At 44.7% G+C, this 20,000-nt stretch overlaps 1 protein-coding gene across 3 annotated transcripts in view; it reads right to left on the reverse strand.

The window, feature by feature from the left end:
- The window catches only part of LOC147029406 (polypeptide N-acetylgalactosaminyltransferase 1), a 472,683-nt gene that overhangs the window by 164,714 nt on the left and 287,969 nt on the right, over positions 1-20,000 (reverse strand). For all 3 annotated transcript variants that reach the window (XM_085872448.1, XM_085872449.1, XM_085872450.1), the window contains one exon: positions 9,371-9,578. In XM_085872448.1, the coding sequence (XP_085728574.1) occupies positions 9,371-9,578 (208 nt within the window). The remainder of the gene's footprint in view (positions 1-9,370; positions 9,579-20,000) is intronic.

Below are 20,000 nucleotides of genomic sequence, written 5' to 3' on the forward strand. Positions count from 1 at the left end.
CTTTTGCACCTGAAAAGGTGGAGAAGTTTCTGTCAACCGTCGACTCTAGATTCTGTAACTGCACTGGACGGCATCAACTCAAGTGTCCTAAAAAAAAAAATACCTGCTCGGCTGCTCTTGCACATCCTTGCACATCTCTCTGTGTGCCCTTTTCACCCTATCGCTTGCCCAAGGTCATCTTCCATCTCCATGGAAAGCAAACATCACTGCATTACAATAAAAAGGTGCAAAAAAACATCCCCTTAACTACAGACCTATTAGCTTACTTTTGGGCTGACAGGATGGTCAAAACTAAAGGAACGCACATGCGCCTCAAAGCTGTCGAGCTTGGGGTTTGAATCCTGACACAGCAAAAAACTGAAATCTTCACAGGCAGGGCGATTCATCAATGCATGTGCCATACCTTGGATGAATGTTCAACGGACATCGTGTCTGTCAGCATTCATTGGTGGAGGTCAAATATCCAGTAGTGTTATTCAGGAAGAGTTGTCGATCTATCGCCAGCACCATGGCCAAATTCCAAATTCCTGCCCGAACCAGCAGAGGGCATTGCACCAGCAGCAAAGCCAAGCCCTCAGCCAATGATGCTACCTTGCAGCCTGGTGCTGCATATGAATAAAGAAGAAACACCTTACTTCCAATCATCAGGGAAGACATGGAATCCATCATCACAGTTGATTTGAAATCCTTCCTTTTCTCTCACAACCTCATCCCAGATCACAAATATGGATTCAGACCAGGTCACTCTTCCTTGGACATGCTGCTTCCACTCACTCAACAATGGATGGAGGCCCTCAATTTCAGACATGAGATCAGGGTCATATATTTAGACATATCCCATGCTTCCGACACAGTCTGGCATCCCGACTTGCTCTTCAAATTCTCCACCAATGGCATCCAAGACCAACTTTACACATGGCTAACTGACTTCCTCCACGTTCATAGCCAATGTGTGGCTTTCAACGGAATCCTGTTATCTCCTATCTCAGTCAAGGCTGGAGTGCCCCAATGCAGCATTCTGGGCCCAGTCCAATTCCTGATCTTCATCAATGATCTCTCTGACTCTGAAAAACCCCTTTATCTATTTGGTGATGACTCCACCCTCTGCCGTGATATATCTCATCCTTCAGATAGACAGGCAGCAGCATGTTCCACCTCTTCCGACCTTGACAAAATCACAAGCTGGTCAAACACATGGAGCATGTTTTTCAATCCTGACAAATCTCACACTCTCACTATCTTCGAGAGGACCATTTGGCAAATCCTCCCATCTACTTTCCCAACAATCCTCTTGAGGAAGTTCAGTCACTCAAACTCCTGGGCCATTATCTTTCTTGGGTAAACCACATTTCAAAGTCGGCCTCCAACGCCAGACGCCGTCATGCAAATTTCATTCTTGGCACACCTGAACTCCTATCCACTGACAAAGCCTTCATCCACAACTTGATGGAGTACCGCTCTCCCCTCTGGGCTGGCTCTCCTGCTTCACACCTTGTTCATCTTGATTGCCATGGAAATCAAGGCCTTCAAGGTAATTGGAATCTCTTGTGCTGAAGGTGAGTCGATGGGCCTATCACTTTCCCATCACAAACAGCTCGGTGGTCTCTCTGTCTTCCACCGCCTCCTTTCCGATCTAGCATTATAACCTGTGTTCTCGGGATTGGTTCATTCATTTTGGTGTCCCACGTGATCGGTTCATTCATTTTGGTGTCCCACGTGATCAAGGGCACAATTTTGAGAGCAAGATCATTCAAGAGCTTTGTAAGGTGTATTATTACGGTCTCGCGGCTCGAGCCGACTACGAGGGGGAAATCCCCGGTTTCTCTTGAACTCACCCGGATCTGAGGCCACTGGGAGCGAATAACTTCTCCCCACGGTAGGTTGCGATGCAACTACGACACAACTGTGAATGCCAATCAAGCGACCACGAGTCCTAATGTCTGTCTTTTCCACCATTGGTCTAGCACTGTCTGCACATAGATAGCTTGGAAGGTTGAGATTCCTGACGGTTCAGTTTGCAGGGTCTGGCATGTGTTAGCGGTGCAGCTCGGCTGCATTGAAGATCACCAGGTAGGTAAGTAGCACATTTGCCGAGGGTGCGTTCCCCAATCGGGGGGCCATGGCACCCTCAGTTAAATGGTTGTTAGACGGATGGACACTGGGACTCGTGGTCACTCGATTGGCATTCGTAGTTGTGTTGCAATACACCGTGGGGTGAAGCTTTTCGCTCCCGGTGGCCTCAGGTCCGGGTGAGCTTGAGAGAAACTGGAGATTTCCCCATCGTAGTAGGCTCGAGCCCCAAGACCGTAACAATTTATGGTATTACCAAGAGCTGCACCCCCATCCCCTCCCCTGCCCCCCTCTCCCCATCACCTCAAGGGTAATGAGCAGTGCAAGTGGTGTAAACACACCCTTCAATATCGAATGTGCACCTGCCTCCCAGCGGAAACAAAAGTGGCTTGAGTACCTACCAAAGGTAGTGTAAGTGTACAGCATTACCCCTCATCCCTTCATAGGATATTCCCACCACTACCTCTTCTTTGGGAGAAAACGTTCTCTACCAGTAGAATACCCACAAAGACTTGAAACGCATTCTGAAGGTGGCATCCAAGTGTACGATGGGATTGCCGAGCACCACACAAGGCTCAACCATGCCTTTGAGATGGCATCCAAGAACACAAAGAAAGAAGTTTGATGAAGAAAGATGCTCCATGACCACAAGGCTACAATTTCGACCTACCAATAGGTACACGAGTATTCCTCAGGGAGAGGAAGATAAGGGGTCAAAACAAGATCCAAGATATCTGGGATTCTGCACTGCACAAAGTGGTCAAGCGCCTTAACACTGGTGATCACACTTACGTCGTTGAACCTATAAATGGGGAGCAACCCCAAAAGACAGTCAATAGAAGGTCGCTGCTTGATGGCAAAAAAAGCCTTGTGGAAGACGTGGAACCAAGCAGCATGCTCCCTGGTGTGGCTGAACCTGAAGAGGCAGCCGGTGACGGCTTAACTGCTGATGAGTCAGATAGTGATGTTGAATTCTGCATGGATGACATGTACGTCCTGAATTCTGAGGAAGCATCCAGCGAAAGGAAGGCCACTCGACAACCTGAGGAATGGTGCTGAAACATCACAGGATAGAATTGCAGCTAAGCAATAAGTGTCCATGAAGTCTTTGTTGTTGTTGACTATACCAATTCTAGCATGTCTGATCCACCAACCCAACCCTTCCCCCACCCCATGACGACGTCAAAAGTGGACGATGTTCGTGTTGCCCCTGAAGATGCTCCGGCACAACCGGTTGAAGATGACCATGCATGTGATGGACTGAGAAGGTTGTCTCAATCAAATGCTGGGCACCATCCTAACCCTCACCATTTTCCCCACAACTGTACTTCATGAAGCACATGCTTGGTGTTGATTCAAATGTCTTAGCGACCAAAGCTCAATCAAACTTAATAGTTATGCAGTTGTTAAATAAACTATGTGTTTGATACTTATGGTTTATGGGACATCAACCCACAGGTATGGAAGCATGTGACAGAACAGTTTTTACCGCTCTGGTTTGTTTCCATCAACTTGGACCGGTCTATCCCCCTTCCCCAACGAAGGGGAATGGAAGAGTTCAAAAGAGTAGATCAATACTTGGACGCATCTGCACGATTCACTTCGAGGAGCAGGTCGTCACAGAGCAGATCTCACGACCGAAGTTTTTAGACTTGTGCCTGTGCGTTGTATTTGGCCAAGGGGGAGTATGGTCTGGAGCCTTGTCCTCGAGGCCTGACGGCCAGGGTTCTTTTGATGTTGCAACTGGGTATAAAGACGACTGGACTGCACTTAGGCCGTGTGCTGAGGTCCTCCTTTCCTATGCGTAACACTATGAAGCATTTTCTAATCTGGGCCTCTGCACCCGGCATTGCTAAACGGTGTAAACCAAACTTGTTTTGCGGAAGAGAATACATTTGATTTGGCTCAATGTAATCGCCGATACAGCAATATAGTGCAAGAGGAACCTGCATGGTGTTTCATCTCCAAGCATTCAATTCAAATTGAGTAACACACTGACATTTCACAAATATAAACACACCTGTAAAAAGCAGGTACAAATGATTACATTTTCAGCCTTTGCTTTTGCAGAACAAAAGAGCTCTGATCTGTAAATGTCAGCGCCTGAGTGCAAGACAAACGACAAAGTGAACTTGATGCACAAGCTTTGCTCAAAGCAAACATGTAGGTCATGCCAGGCACTATTCGCAACAGGCCAGGAGTTGAAGCTCAGGCTTTCAGAAGAATGTGTAACAAACAGGTATCTGAATGTCACAAGGAAATGCAAACAATTAGTTACCTCTGCCACCAAAAGTGGGCGGAGGTTACGTTTTCACCCATGCCTGTCTGTTTGACTGTCAGGAGGATATCTCAAGAAGTTTCAGATCGATTCGGACAAAACTTTGTGTACAGGTTGGGTGTGTGACCAAGGACGAATTGGTTTCATTTTCTTCTCCGGACACAAGGATTTCATGATTTTTTTTAAGTGATTCTTCACCATTGAGAGAAGCCTGGTGTTGACTCAACGGTGAAGTTGGTCGGCTTGTAAGATCTTAGGGTCTTGAGTTTGAGCACCTGTCGGACCGTTGAAATAACACCAGGTGGGTTGAATCAGACTGTCATCCTTTTGAGGTTAGCAAAATGAGTAACAGCTTACTGGGAACAGGGGCACTGCATCAGCAGCACAGTTGTACTTCCAGAAAAATGATGCAACCAGCAGCCACAGGCTGCATATGAAACAACAACCGTGGAGAGATGGGGCCAAAAAACGATATGTAGCATGATATTTCAAAAAGTTAGAAACCGATTATGACAAAACTTGGTGGATGAGTTGGGTAGGTGACAATAAGTTGGGTAGGTGACAAGTATAGATTTTGGTGTGACAAGGCTGAATAGTACGGATACAGATCCGGCTCATCAGTGGGACACAAAATGTAAACTGCTCAGCCTGGTGGAGGTATGCGCTTTCACCGAGCGTATGTACAATTAGAATGTGAGGACGTCTCTAAAGTACGAGCAGAGTACCCATTACGTGGGTGGGTCGAGTTTGCGCATTACTTGTTGAAAAGAAGTATAGTCTATTTTGCAAGAAGACTACAGATGTTTGCGTGGTGTGTGCTTAAAAGGTTCCAGATGGTCTAAAGGTTTAAAGGGTATAAAAGGTCAAAAGGTGAAAGGATCTGAAGGTGTTTAAAGTGTCAAAAGAGTATTAAAGGTAAAAGGGGGCCTTAAGGATATTGGGGGCTTCATGTGTCTTCGAGGCGGGAAGGGTCTTGGGGGCAGGAAGGGTCTTGGGGGGGGGTATTTTTGGATCTTATAGGTCTTAGGGGTCTTCTGTGTCTTAAGGGACTTAGGGTCTTAAGGGTCTTCATGTGTCTCAAGGGTCTTGGGGGTTTTAGGGTCTTAAAGGGTCTTGAAAGGTTGAAGGGATCTCAGCAGTGTAAAGCGTCAAAACATCCATTCCAATAGTATGTAATTAATAGACGTATGTGTCGGCAGCGTGCAACTGACGTTCAAAGAGTACGTGATTAATAGACATTTTCTAAATGGTGGGTCTTTTGTGTCCTCGTGGACTTTTGGGTACTCAGGGCCTTTTGGGTCTTCAGGGACTTTTGTATTATCTGGGTCTTTGGGGTCTTAAGGATCTTGGGGGTCTTAAAGGGTCTTCAAAGTTCTTCAACGGTCGAAGGGGTCTCAGCAGTCGAAAGTGTCAAAACATCCATTGCAATAGTATGTAATTAATAGACTATGTGTGTGAAGTCAGGGTGCAACTGATGTTCAAACAGTACGTAATTAATAGACGTACATGCAGTCTGCAACCAACGTTCAAACAGGACGTGACTATTAGGCAAATAGTCTTCACAGACCGATGGAAGGCTTCAAGGCTTCACCGCCTCACCGTGCTTTTTGTTTTTGATGTATTTTATATTTTATAAGATAATATTGTATGATAGATGTATTTTATAATCAATGCATTTTACACAATCAACTTAGTCAGTTTTTATAACTCCACAAGCCTCAATGATCTCAGCACCTTTTTTTTGTTTCTGCCAGATCATGTAGCTTCTTCGATAATGTAACATTCCTGTTCACAGGATCTTGAAGCTGCTGCAAAAGGCAAACCACAGCAGCTGCAAGATCATCTGCAATTTGGGCTGGTCAACATCTCAAAGAGAGGATGTGCAACTGTCTACCACTGGAAGTCCTTTCACTAGGAAGCACAACAGCATATTTAGACAGAGGAGAGGTGGTGGGAGGGCAATGAGAAAAAAAAAATGAAGAAAATTAAGGAGAGGGGACAGAAAATGGAAAGGGGATAGGATGTAAGAATAGAAAGGAGGTGGCAGAAGACAGAGACCACTGACCTGTCTGCGATGCGAAATTGATAGGCCCAGACTCAGCTTCATCGCAGGAGATCCCAATGAATCTGAGGGCCTTGCTTTAATGGCATCAAGAAGGGCAAGGTGTGACTCAAAGGCACCGGACCAGAGGGAAGAGCGGTAGTCCATCATGCTGCGAATGAAGGCCTTGGAGGTTGTCAAAAGTTCTGATTGGCCAAGGAAAGACCTTGCACGATGGAGGATACCTAGTAGGTGGCTGGCTTTGGAGAACATCTTGGAAATATGCTCTGCCCAATTTGCCTTCCAAGTCGAGAATGCAAGTCGTTTCAAGGCAACTTCCTCAACGCAGGATCCATTGTACTAAGTGGGCATGAGGAAGGGTATGAAGAATGAACAAGACATAGCATGAATCTGTGTATAAGGGAGAGCAGTTTTCTGTGGAAAACTTCCCAGGCTGTTATCAGGGAATGCAGACATAGGAGACCTGTTCTGAAGTGAGATGGTGGCTTGCAGTCCGTGCCAGTCAGCCTGAGTGAACTGCCAGACTCGTGGGCACTGATGAAGCTCTCTGAGAATAGGCAGGCGGATGTTGCATCTCGAGCACCGGGCGTAGTGGCGTGCGCCTGTAATCCGGCTACTCGGAGGCTTGGGTTGGAGGATCGCTTGAGGACGGGAGCTATGCGCTGGACCACGCTATGAGAGGGTGTAGGGCATCCCAGAATCATGGCGAAACCCAATCCTTATCCCTGTGTCGTAAGAGGCGACCAGGGTTGCGTCAGGAAGGGCATCCGGCATAAAACCTGTGCCAAATCAGTATGCGGATCATAACGGATGATCCGCTGTGGCGACCCCTAACGGGAGCAGCCGAAAGACGAACAACAACAACATGTTTCATCTCAAGCATATGATCAAATTAACCAATCGGAGCAGAGGAAGAACAGGAGACATTAGCAGGATAGTTGGTCACAGCAAAGTCCAGAAGGGAGGATTTGCCATTGGCATAAATCCAAGGTAAAAAGTTCACACATTTAGTTGGGTACATTGAGTCACAGAAGTTATTTGCCGCAGTGCCATGGCTGGTGAGAGAGGTACCAACACCCATCCAATTGAAATCACCACATATAGGGAAGAGAAAGTTGGGATGGGTGGTGAAAAGTTTGTCCATGTTGGCTGATAGGGAAATGTAAATGGAGTCATCACTCTTAGGAGGATGGGGGAACACAGGCAAACAAGATGTGGGAGTGGAGGGGAAGTTGTAGCCAAAGGTACTCCTCGAGTGATGGAGGTATAAGAGCAGTAGACAGATGGTGAGAAATGGAGTTCTTGATGGAAAGTGCAATTCCACTTCCAGGAAGGGGTTCAGGCCCATTGAACAAGAAGAAACAATAGCCAGGGAGAGACATTAAGGAGTCAGGGAAGTCCTGTGGGAGAAAGGTTTCTGCTAAGGAAATGATTTCAAGTGCATCAGCAGTGGCCTAAATCAAGAGATCTTTCAGGTTAGAGCAGAGGCATCAGATGTTCGAGTTCCACACATTTTGGGACAGGGGAGGAGTCATTGTTGGTAGGGTGCAGGATTGCGGAGAAGGGGTAGGGGAGCTTGGAATGGGGGTGGGGGCAGGGGGAAGTTGAAAAAGAGTGGGGTTTGGGGGAAAGCTGGGAAGCAACCATCTCATGACTGGACTTCTCGTGATCTCCAATTGAAGAGCAGAGTGGAAGAAGTGCATAAGTCACAAAAAGTACTTAAGCAAAATCATTACAGACATGGATTGTTACCATACTGTAGATGGAGTTCCTGGTTTTAACTCACTTTGCCCAAGAATGTGACTTTCATACTTCTTCTACTGAGGTCTTCAATTTAGATATATGGAGACAGACGTCACAGGAGGGATGAAATGAGGGATTGTTGAATTCACACAGGAAAGTCATGCTGAAGGCACAGGGACAGGAGTGTGGCGTGATAGGGGTGGTGTCAATGGACTGAGTGTCCTGTGAGTTACACAGGTTGGAGACGGAAAGCTTGTGAAGAAGAGGAATAAGCAAAAGAGAGGAGGAATATTATCATAATGAAAAGGAAGAACACATGGGGTGATCCTAGCAGAGAGAAACAGCAAACGAAGCAATTGAAAACGTGAAAAGCTTTGAAAGTAAGAAGCAAATTAATTCAATTTGGAGAAACGTTCATGAAATTGGGATGTACAGTATTGAGAAAGGAAGGGATAGAGAATGAACTAAGGCAGGAAATAACAGGTAGAATGAGTTCATGTTTTTTTTTTTGAGTGAATTTTATTTCTTTTTTGAAGCGTCGAGGAGGAAATAAGATTTAGTTGAGGAGCGTGAAAGGAGACCGCTTCGGATGAAGAAAGCAGAACAAGGCACGCGGCATCAGAGTCGACACAGAATTGACACGACCACTAGCTGAGGCCAGACACTTAAAGGCACACACATTTGGCAATACACCACAACGAGGAATGGTTAAACATGCAATATAGGAAAAACAAACAACCACAACAACAAAGGAACAAAACGATAACAGAGAGACATGACGGATCTGGGCTGGAAATCTCCAGCATGGCACGAGCAAACATCCAACATCCTCTGACCCGGAACCGGAAGTTCAATACGCAATACGTAGAAACCATGTCATGACAACTTTTCAACAAAACAATTACCTTTGTTTCTTTTTCTTTTTCTACATTTATGTTTAAGCTATAATTTTACTGAAAAACCTTTGTTACTTTGGACTCATTGTTGCAAGATGCTGCTCCAGTGAATGAACATTAAACTATTACACTTGCAGAGTGATGCAGCCGAAATGATGAAATGTTATTTTCGCAAAAAAGTGATCACAGCCAACATTGCAAATATTTCTGAAATTATTGAAACGTTCTCTGAAATGATAAATACTTCGTCGTGTCCTTCACAATTTGGTATAACAAATCGTAAACTCCAATCAATGCCTCTCACACAACCCTCATGGATACCTGTCCTGATGAATGCGAGCCAGCAATGGCTCAAGCCAGCCAGTTGTGCATTCACAGTGCGCGTCCAAGAAGGTAATGACCTGGCCTCGAGACACGGCCGCACCACGCAGTCGTGCACGAATCAGACCTGAGCGTTCCTCCATCCGCACTACCAGCACAGGCACTGGTAGCTTCTGCACATACAGCTCAAGTGGTTGCTTCAGGAAATCTGCGTTGACGGATGAGGAAGGTGAAAACGAATGATATTGCAGAAAGTTAATGCGTCAATCATGAAAATGGAGGAAACAAACACTGAAATGACTATTGACATCATGGTCTATCGATGACAAACCGATGGAGGTAAACAAACGATAATAATAGAAGATAGCGAATTAAAAAGAAAACAGAATAAAAAGAAAAATAATGAATGAAGAACAACATTTATTGAATAAATAATAATTATCAAATAATAAAAGTGCAAAATTGAAAGTTCATAAAAAGTTGTCAAGAAAGTAAATAATGAGGAAGCAAGTTCTGTTATGGAAGTAAATAACGAGGAAGGAAGCAAGTTCTTAAAGCATCAAGAAACATCCAAACAGAGGAAGCCTGCAATTGCCCACGACATGAAAATAGCATACGGTGCCTTGTTTATTGATGACTGCAAATATACCACATGATCAAGTCCTTTTCTGTAACACCAAACTCCCAAAATGATTCATGTGATTTGTTATTAAAGCATCCAAAACATTAAAGCATGCACTCATTCGTGTGATTAACTCGTCTATGGCGAGCAATAATCATGAAAATGTGAACTGTTCAGAGAGAAACACGTTTTTAAGTACGACATTAAAAAATAAGGCCCCAAATTTGTTACTTTTAAAAGCCCATGCCCACTCCCACCCCAATCCCCCCATTAAGCAGGAGACAGGGTTTTGTAATGGTGTGTGTGTGTGTGTGTGTGGGGGGGGGGGGGATGAGACAAGAGCGGTGGGAGAGGGGAGAACAAAACAGTGGGGAAAATGGACGCTTGGAGATCTGTGTTTTGAAGACCTGGAGGGAACAATGGGATTGAAGAGAGAGTGGGAGTTTATTCCAAAGACGGGAAGAAAAGAGGAATAAAAGAGTGAAGGTGAGCATTGATTCATGATTTTGGTAGTTTTACCAAAAGGGGTTTGTTGGCAGATCTTGAGCACCCTGCAGAAATATGGTGGGGACAAATCGCAGCCAAAGCAGGGGGGGGGCGAGAGCGGAGAAGAGACGGAAGAAGACAGAAAGAACAATGACCTGCCTGTGGTGAGAGAGTAAGAGGCCCAAAGACTCAGACTCAACGTGGGAGATAACAATGATCCTAAATGCCTTGGTTTCCACAGCGTGAAGCCGAGAAAGGTGAGAGACAGGAGCACTAGCCCAGAGGAGGGAGCAGTACTCCATCAGGCTGCGGACGAAAGCTTTGTAAGTGGTCAGGAGATCAGGAGGGTCGAGGAAGGACTTTGCATGACGGAGGATTCCCAGTCGGCGACTGGCTTTGGAGGCGAGGTTTGAAATGTGGCTTTTCCAGGAAGGATCACGGCAGATAGTGCGACCCAGAAGCTTTAATGAAAGTACTTCTTCCAAATAATTGTTGAGAAAGTAGATTGGGGGGGAGGGGGAGGTTCAAAGCGGTCCTTTCAGAGAGACATAGTGAGGTGTGAGATTTGTCAGGATTGAAAGACATGTGTTACAGGTGTTGGACCAGTTTGTGATTCGATCCAGATCTGCAGAGAGTGAAGAAGCTGCGGCTTGTCAGTCTGAGGGATGGTACAACAAAGGGTGGAGTCATCAGCAAAGAGAGAAAGAGGATTTTCCAGAGAGTCGGAGAGATCATTGATAAAGACCATAAAAAGAACAGGGCCCAGAACGCTGCCTTGAGGAACTCCAGCCTTGACAGGAAGAGGGGATGAGAGAACTCCATTTAGGACCACACATTGGCTGCAACAGGAGAGGAAGTCTGCGATCCATGAGTGGAGATGGCCTTGGATACCATGGGAAAAGAGTTTGGTGAGCAGGGCAGGGTGCCAGACCATGTCAAAAGCACGCGATATGTCTTGGGATGTGGGTCTGATTTCATGTCTGGAATTGAATACCTCCATCCATTGTTGGGAGAGCAGAAGCAGCATATCCAGGGTAGAATGACCTGGTCTGAAACCAAATTGATGATCGGAAATCGAGCCATTGGAGAAGAGGAAGGATTTAATGTGAGAAGCGATGATTTATTCCATAACCTTACTGATGATTGGGAGAAGGCTGATTGGTCTGCAGTTGCAGGGATCTGTTTTTGCACCTTTTTATGTGGGGCGGTAATGTTTGCTGATTTCCAAGCAGATGGCAGATGACCTTGAGCAAATGAGAGGGCGAATAGAACAGAGAGAGGGTGAGCAAGAGCAGAAGAGCAGGTTTCTAGGACACGTGGGCTGATGCCGTCTGGACCGGTTGCAGAATCTGAGTCGGAGTTTGACAGCAAGCTCTCCACCATGTCAGGAGAAAAGGACACAGAGTCCAGGGACAGTTGGGTGCGACTGGGTAAGGTGGGTACAGAAAGCAATGGGTTTCGGACACAAGATTTCGATGAAAACACCGAGTTTAGGCATTCAGCCTTTTCACGTGCGGTATCAGCAGAGCATAGACCAGAAACAGATTTGATTCGATGCCACCAGGATTTGGAGGAGGGAGAGAAGTTTGAGAGTTCAGACTTGACATTTGAAAGATGTTGTTTTCTGGCTTTCCTTGGGGAAGACACACTTGTTCCGAGCTTTATGGAAGGAACTGAGATTTCCCTCAGTTTGGTTTGCTTTCCATGAGGCAAAGTCAAGTTGTTTCAGGACAACTACCTCGCCACAAGCTTCAGTGAACCATGGGCAGGAGGAAGGGTAGGACAACTGAAGATAAGAAGGGATAAAGAGAGTAAGTTTCTTTGAAAGAATTCCCAGGACGAGGTGATGTTGGAGAAAGTAGAGATGGGAGACCAGTCGAGAAGTTTGATGGCTGCTTGGAGACCCTGCCAGTCAACCTGAGTGAAATGCCAGACTCGACGGCGCAGAGGTGGTTCTCTAATAACCGCCAGAGAGATGTTTACTTTGACAAGCACGTGGCCAGAAATAACCGATTGGAGTGGAGGAAGAACAGCAGATATTTTCAGGGAAATTTGTCAAAATCAGATCCAGAAGCGATGGAGTACCATTGGCTGAGATCCGGGTCGGGAAGTTGACCGATTGAGTCAGTCCCAATGAGTCGCAGAAGTCTTTTGCTGAAGTGTCATGACAGGTGAGAGAGGTACCCACACGCAGCCTACTGGCATGATGACAATTGAAGTCACCACATATGAGGAAGAGAGAGTTGGGATAAGAGGATAGAAGTTGGTCCATGTTTTCGGATAGTGAGGTGTAAATGGTGTCGTCACTGTTTGGTGGACAGTGGAGCACACATATAAACATGAGGTGTGAGTGGAGGGGAAGCCGAAGCCAGAGATATTACTGGGGGTGGGGGGAGTGAGGGCAGTGCATGGAGGGTGAGGAATAGAGTCTTTGATGAAGAGAGCAACTCCTCCACAAGGATCATGCTCATGTCTGTCATACCGGAGGAGGGAGTAACCAGGGAGAGATACTTTGGAGTCAAGACGTCTTGAGGGAGGAAAGTTTCTGTAAGGCAGGTTATGTCCAGTTTGTCAGTAGCAACCTGTATGGAAAGATCTGTGAGGTTTGAGCGAAGACCCCAGATAATTGAGGTCCACACTGTTGATGAAGAGGGAGGGGAGGAGGCTTTGGGTGCAGGGGAGGAGAAGGGGAGTGTAGGACAAGGGAGGAGGGGGGAAGTAAGGAGAGTTGTTGAAAGTGTGGGGGATTTCAGAAGAGCTAGGGGAGGGGGCTGGATGAGGAAAAATGGTTCTGTGGTGCTGGGTTGAGGTACAGTAGGGAGTGATAAGAGAGGGGGCAGAAGGCAATTGAGGATTTTTGGAGGTAGAGTGATGAGATGGAGGAGAGAGGGCAGGGGAAGGAGGCAGCTTTGTGGAGAAGAGGGGGCAGCTTTGAAAGGGGTAAGTGGGGTGAATGGTGGGAGAAGGGTGAGTGGTGAGAGTTGAGGGAGAAAGGTGAGGGGGGGTTTTTGAGAAAGGTGAGAGGGAAGCTTGGAGGGGGAAGTGTGACGTTTGCTTTGAGAGGGAGGGGTGAGACGGGTGAATTGGTCCTTAAGTTGGAAAAAAAATTATGGTTGATGGAAAGCGAACATTCATAGCAAACTGAGTTTTTTTGAATTTTTCGGTCAGATGCGATTAAAGACATTTCTTGATGGATGCAATCAAGGCGAATTAAGAGAATGGAGAGAAGAAACGCTGAAACAGTTGGATTTTTTAGACAAGGTATGAAGAATGAAAGGTCAAATTGAGAGCAGTCTGTTGAAACAGAAAAAAAGTCATGAATTATGATACAGTAATGAGAACCACGGGTGTGAAAGAGGAAGATGAAGCATTATGAGAGACCGTTTTTATTATTAATATTATTATTTTTTGATATAGATTGCATGAGATTAGGTGAAGGAAAGGTTGAAGAAAAAAATTGTGAGGTGAATGGTGACTTTGGAATGGTAAACGCAGAGGGTGGAAACAGATCACGTGGTTACGGGAGAACCATGTGGTTCCAGGAGGTGAATTGAGAAAAGTGAATTTATTTGTGATTAATATTATTATTATTACTTTTAATTCTGATTGCGTAAGTTTCGGAAAAGGGAAGGTTGAAGTAAAATCGTGGAGGTAGATGGTGAATTTGGAAAGGTAAACGCAGAGTGAAGATGACGGATCAACGAAAAGTATCAGGAAGTGGGTGGAGAGACACGTGGTTACAGGAGGTGTATAGTTCGGAAGGATACAAGGAAAATTGTTTATCTTTTGATGGATTGTTGAAGATTAGATAATATTGGAGAATGGAAGGTTGTCGGAAGGAATTTGGAAGGTAATGGTGAGAGTGGGTCCGCTCAAGTAGAAGAAACATGGTGTTCCGGCAGGCGGAAGAAGAAGCAGAATTGGTACTCGTGGGATTTAAGACAAGAAATAGAGGTGTTGTTGGGAGAGATCGATGGTGGGCGTTGGGAAAAGTGGGGAAAATAGGAATTGATGGTAAAAGGGAGAGAATACAAATAAAACGATCGAACACCGAGAGGGGAAGGATGGGTAGGCCTCAAGTAGCCCGATAAGACAAGGTCGACGAAAACTCACAAAATAGAACGATTTTTGAAACAAAACTGAACTAGGAACACACAGTAAGCATGTAGGTGAGAAAATAAACAATTAAAATGTGACAATAACGACCAGAAACTTAACTTTGAGAAAGTAGGATTTTTCAAAAAAAAAATTTTGTCATCAAATTTTCAACAAATCTTTATTATGAGAATATGGAAAAAAAAAATTTAAAATATGGTCAAAAGGAAGAAAGTGCAAAATCATAGTCACGATAAATTGCCCTTATTAACCCGACCGGAGCACTTTCAAGCACGAGACTGCGTTTTTTTTTTGGTTGTTTGTTGGTTTGTTTGTTTGTTTTTTCCCACCCTAGACTCTAGTTCCAGGAATGTGGTTTCTATGGGGAAGAAAAGCCAATTACACGAAGGCCGCTCCCTGTGAACAGTTTAATCGTTTATCGGCAGGCAAAAACATGAAAAAGTGTTTTGGACTTTTTCGAGAAATGCAGAGAAAGTTTATTACACTAGTTGGACTCCAACACCAAGGATCCCACATCAAATCTCAGAATCTAAGTTTCATTTGTTGAATATAAAAGAGAAAAAAGAAAGACTTCATTGCTTGATTTCACTGAATAGGTTCACAATTTCACACATCCGACTAGAAAGAAGGCCTGCATGGATATATGCCAGAGGCAGGACGTCATGATCACATACACAATTAGGGGCAGATAGAATAGAACATTAGAGGGAAATAACTCAGGAATAATCCAGAACCTAAGTTGTCACCATGTGATCAATCCATTGGGGGGGGGGCAGGGAGGGGTGGGGGGTATGGGGAATAGGATTAGGATTAGCTCTGCAGCTTGGAGTGATGATTCTTACAGTCCAGATGTGGAGTTTTGTGGACAGCGTGCTGCCCCCCCCCCTTTGCCTCTCTGAAGATCTCTCTCCCTGTATCTCTTCACTCGCTCGCTCTTTCTTGTCTATTATTACTTATAGTGCATGTTTGTATCAGATTTTAACCAAAAAAGTTTATTTTGATGATGTTGTCAACAGAAATCAAAAACATTTATTCTCTTTTCTACATCCTGAAATTTCTCCAAACTTATGACAAATATAACACAAGTTCAATTTGAGTACAAAGCAGATGCGGATGGGCTTTGCATTTTGAGATGCTTTCTCGTTCTAACTTTGAGTGTCAGGCCAAAGATTTATAAACCACAACTCACACCTGAGGATCGTACCTTTCTTGCTTCGAAACCATGTTGTTGAATAATATGAACTGCAACAAAGCTTTCTGTGGCAATAATGCAACAACGGAGGCATTGACAATTTGCCTTCACTTTTTGTTGTAAAGTACTTTTTCAAAGTTATGATAAGCCTTTAAAATGTATTCCAAGAATAACACAGGCATAAATCAAAACCACATTACCCGAAGCATCACATCGGCCATGTAAACTCATGCATAAATTTATCTTGATGAGAAAAGGTCTCTCCATTAGTCTCAAAGTTTCACTGGAGTGAAGAATAACGGCAGTTATTTTCCACATCAATAGAGCACAGGGCCAAAACCCTCGGCTATATCAGCAAAACAAATTTATGGGGGACATCGAAGTACAAGAGCTTAATGGCAGTATTGAAACAAAATGCCATGTAAAAGCAAAATACCATGAAGATATGAAGTCAAAAGCGGGTATTACCGTAAGTACTTTCATTGCCTGTAATGGGTTTCAATCCTGAAGGAGCACAGACTTTTGAGTGCAAAAGAATCTGGACAACAATGTCTAAATATAAGATTTAAATAGAACTGAAGGGATGAAGAGAGGGAGGGAGAGAGAGACAGAGAGAGACAGAGAGAGACAGAGAGAGAGACTTTTATTAGAAAACTAACAAATAAAGCGATGAGAAAAAACAAGCAGAAGTTACATATTCATTTCAGAAGAGGGAAAGCAAACCAGATATCTCCAGTTAAATTAGTGAATGACAAAGGAGACCAAGAAGAAAGCAAAAGCAGGATTGATATCAATAAATAATCATACAACCATCTGTGATGATGAACGACCCACAAGGAGCATGAAGAAGTACCCACAAATTTTCAAAAATCTGTCTTGTCCACAGATTTATAAAAACAATATTCCATTTTAATGCAAACAAACACAGGTCCCGAAAACAAAGCGAAAATATCTCCACATCTCAAAGGATTTTTGAGTTTCATTTTCTTTGTGTGATATATACAGTCTTATTATCCTGTGCAAGCGAAGCAAAAAGCAGGGTAAAGCAATTGGTTCATATGTGTGGATGTATTTACACAAATATTGTATATATATATATATATATATATATATATATATATATATATATATATATATATATATACATATACATATACATATACATATACATATACATATACATATATATATACATGCACATATCGTACATATACACACACATATCGTACATATATATATATATATATATATATATATATATATATATATATATATATATATATATATATATATATTCCAGCAATCTCTGTGTGTGTCTGTCTGTTTGTCTGTCTGCGACCGCCGTTTCTTGACGACCGCCGGTCCGATCTCATTGAAACTTGCCAGGAATATTGCCGGGGACCCGCGGATGTGCTTTTCAAGGTTTGATATCGATCGGACGAGCGGTTCCCAAGTTACGGCCATTTTATTGCTTTTTCAGTGTTGAAAAGGTGTATATACGGCAGCTGAAGGTGTTGTTCCACCTTCTCACCTTATCATGCCAATTTTTTTTCCCAAATTATTAATAACCAGACGACCACCGTTCCGATCAGATTGAAACTTGCCAGGAATATTGCCGAGGCCCCGCGGATGTTCCTTTTCAAGTTTTGATATCAATCGGACAAGCCGTTCCCAAGTTACGGCCATTTATCTGTCAACCAATGACAGGACACGGTGCGATGACATCACGAATGACGTCACAATTAATGTTTGTTTATTTATTGTATTTTTTTGCACGATTGAAGTCACAATTATTTTTCTTCTTCGCTTGGTATGACATCACAATCGACACTGGATCGTTATACATATATTTAATTATTTACTCCCAAGGTTTGATTATTATTGAAATTATTAATTAATCCCAACGTTTGAATTTTCCCAAGGGAAACAGCCGTTTCCCAAGGGTTTGAAAGCTGTTTTTTCCCCAAGGTTGGAATTAATTGTTGTGCTTGGCAGACATTTGTGAATACATTTACAGAGAGAGGGTCGAGAGAGGAGGGGGGAGAGAAGAGAAGGCAGAGAGGGGGAGCAAGAGAGGGGAGGGAGAGAGGGGGCGAGAGAGGAGGGGTGAGAGGGGGGAGAGAGAGAGGGGCGTCACAATTCTTCTTCGTTTGATATGACGTCACAATTGATACTGGGGACCTGATAGTGCAGGCACGAAGCTGCACATACTGGCACGCACATACTGGCACGCACATACTGGCACGCACCGACGGGCCCACCCCTACGGCCCGCACTAGTCTATCTATAATTCCAGCAATCTCTGTGTGTGTGTCTGTCTGTTTGTCTGTCTGCGACCGCCGTTTCTTGACGACCGCCGGTCCTATCTCATTGAAACTTGCCAGCAATATTGCCGGGGATGCCCGGATGTGCCTTTTCAAGGTTTGATATCGATCGGACGAGCAGTTCCCAAGTTACGGCCATTTTATTGCTTTTTCAGTGTTGAAAAGGTGTATATATGGCAGCTGAAGGTGTCGTTCCACCTTATCACCTTATCATGCCATTTTTCCCAAATTATTAATAATCAGATGACCACCGGCAAGAGAGGGGAGGGAGAGAGGAGGGGGGGAGAGAGAAGGGCGAGAGGGGGGTGAGAGGGGGGCAAGAGAGGAGAGGGACAGAGGAGGGGGAACAGAGGAGGGGAGAGAGGAGGGGGGAGAGAGGAGTGGGAGAGAGGAGGGGAGGGAGGGGGGAGAGAGGGGGGGGGGCAAGACAGAGGAGGCGTCACAATTCTTCTTCTTCGTTTGATAAGACGTCACAATTGATGCTGGGGACCTGATACTGCAGGCACGAAGCTGCACCTACGGGCCTGCACCAGTATATATACATGCACATATCATACATATCCACACACACACAAATAAAATATATATATATATATATATATCTTCTTCTTCTTTCGGCTGCTCCCGATAGGGGTCGCCACAGCGGATCATCCATATAATATGATCAGCATAGTGATTTGGCACATGTTTTACGCCGGATGCCCTTCCTGACGCAACCCTGGTCACCTCTTACGACAAAGGGATATGGTATACCTATTTTAACCGGGGTATACACCGGCCCAGTATACTGGTACTCATTTCGCCGACCTCGGAAGGATGACAGGCTGAGTCAACCCCCTGGTGTATTAATTCAGTGGACCAACGGGGCTTGAACTCAGGACCTTTTGGATTCCAAACCGCTGCCCGAACCACTGCGCCAACACCAGGCTTCATATTAATATATATATATATATATATATATATATATATATATATATATATATATATATATATATATATATATATATATATTTATATATATATATATATATATATATATATACACTGAACAAAAATATAAACGCACCAAGCGATTGTTACTATTTTACCTCGAACTCATTAATACTAAATCTTCACAACAATTTGGTTATAGAATCCATGACAATTGAGCATTACATTTCAAAGAGTTCCTTGAGAATTCTGGCGACAGTCTTTGCGCTACAACAGCCGACACAACCGAGGTGTCACTGTCAGAGTTCACACAGTCAGTAGCGGGTGTGTCCACCGTTGGCATCGCGCAGAGCGGTGCATCTCCGGCGCATGGACATCACCAGATTATCAATGGTGGCCTGAGGGATGTTTTCCCATTCCTCCTGGAGAGCCACACGGAGCTGGCGGACTTTCTCTGGGACTGCGTAACGTTGTCGTACGCGTCGATCAAGAACGTCCCAAAGGTGCTCGAAGGGCGACATGTCGGGAGAATATGGAGGCCAGTCGAGGACATCAATGTCCTCCTCACCGAGGAAGTCCATGCAGATTCTGGCAACATGGGGGCGAGCATTGTCGTGCTGAAACGTCACATGGTGAAGGCGCACAAACGGCACGACGATGGGTCTGAGTATCTCGTCCCTGTACCGCTGCCCGTTCAAGTTGCCTTCAATGAAATGAAGCCGAGTACGCTCTCCATGGCATATGCCTGCCCACACCATAACACTGGCACCACCGTGTGACACCCGACGAAGGACATTGGCGTCAGCGTAGCGCTCCCCAGCCCGACGCCAGACGCGGAGTCCGCCATCAGCCCGATACAGCTGGAACCGCGACTCATCGGTGAACAGCACTCTCCTCCATCGTGCGAGGATCCAGCGCAAGTGAACATTGGCCCAGTTCAGTCGGGTCTGACGCCGGACT

Source organism: Eptatretus burgeri, chromosome 3, assembly GCF_056783735.1.
Source record: "Eptatretus burgeri isolate ZD-2024b chromosome 3, Ebu_testis_v1, whole genome shotgun sequence".
Lineage (NCBI taxonomy): Eukaryota > Metazoa > Chordata > Myxini > Myxiniformes > Myxinidae > Eptatretus > Eptatretus burgeri.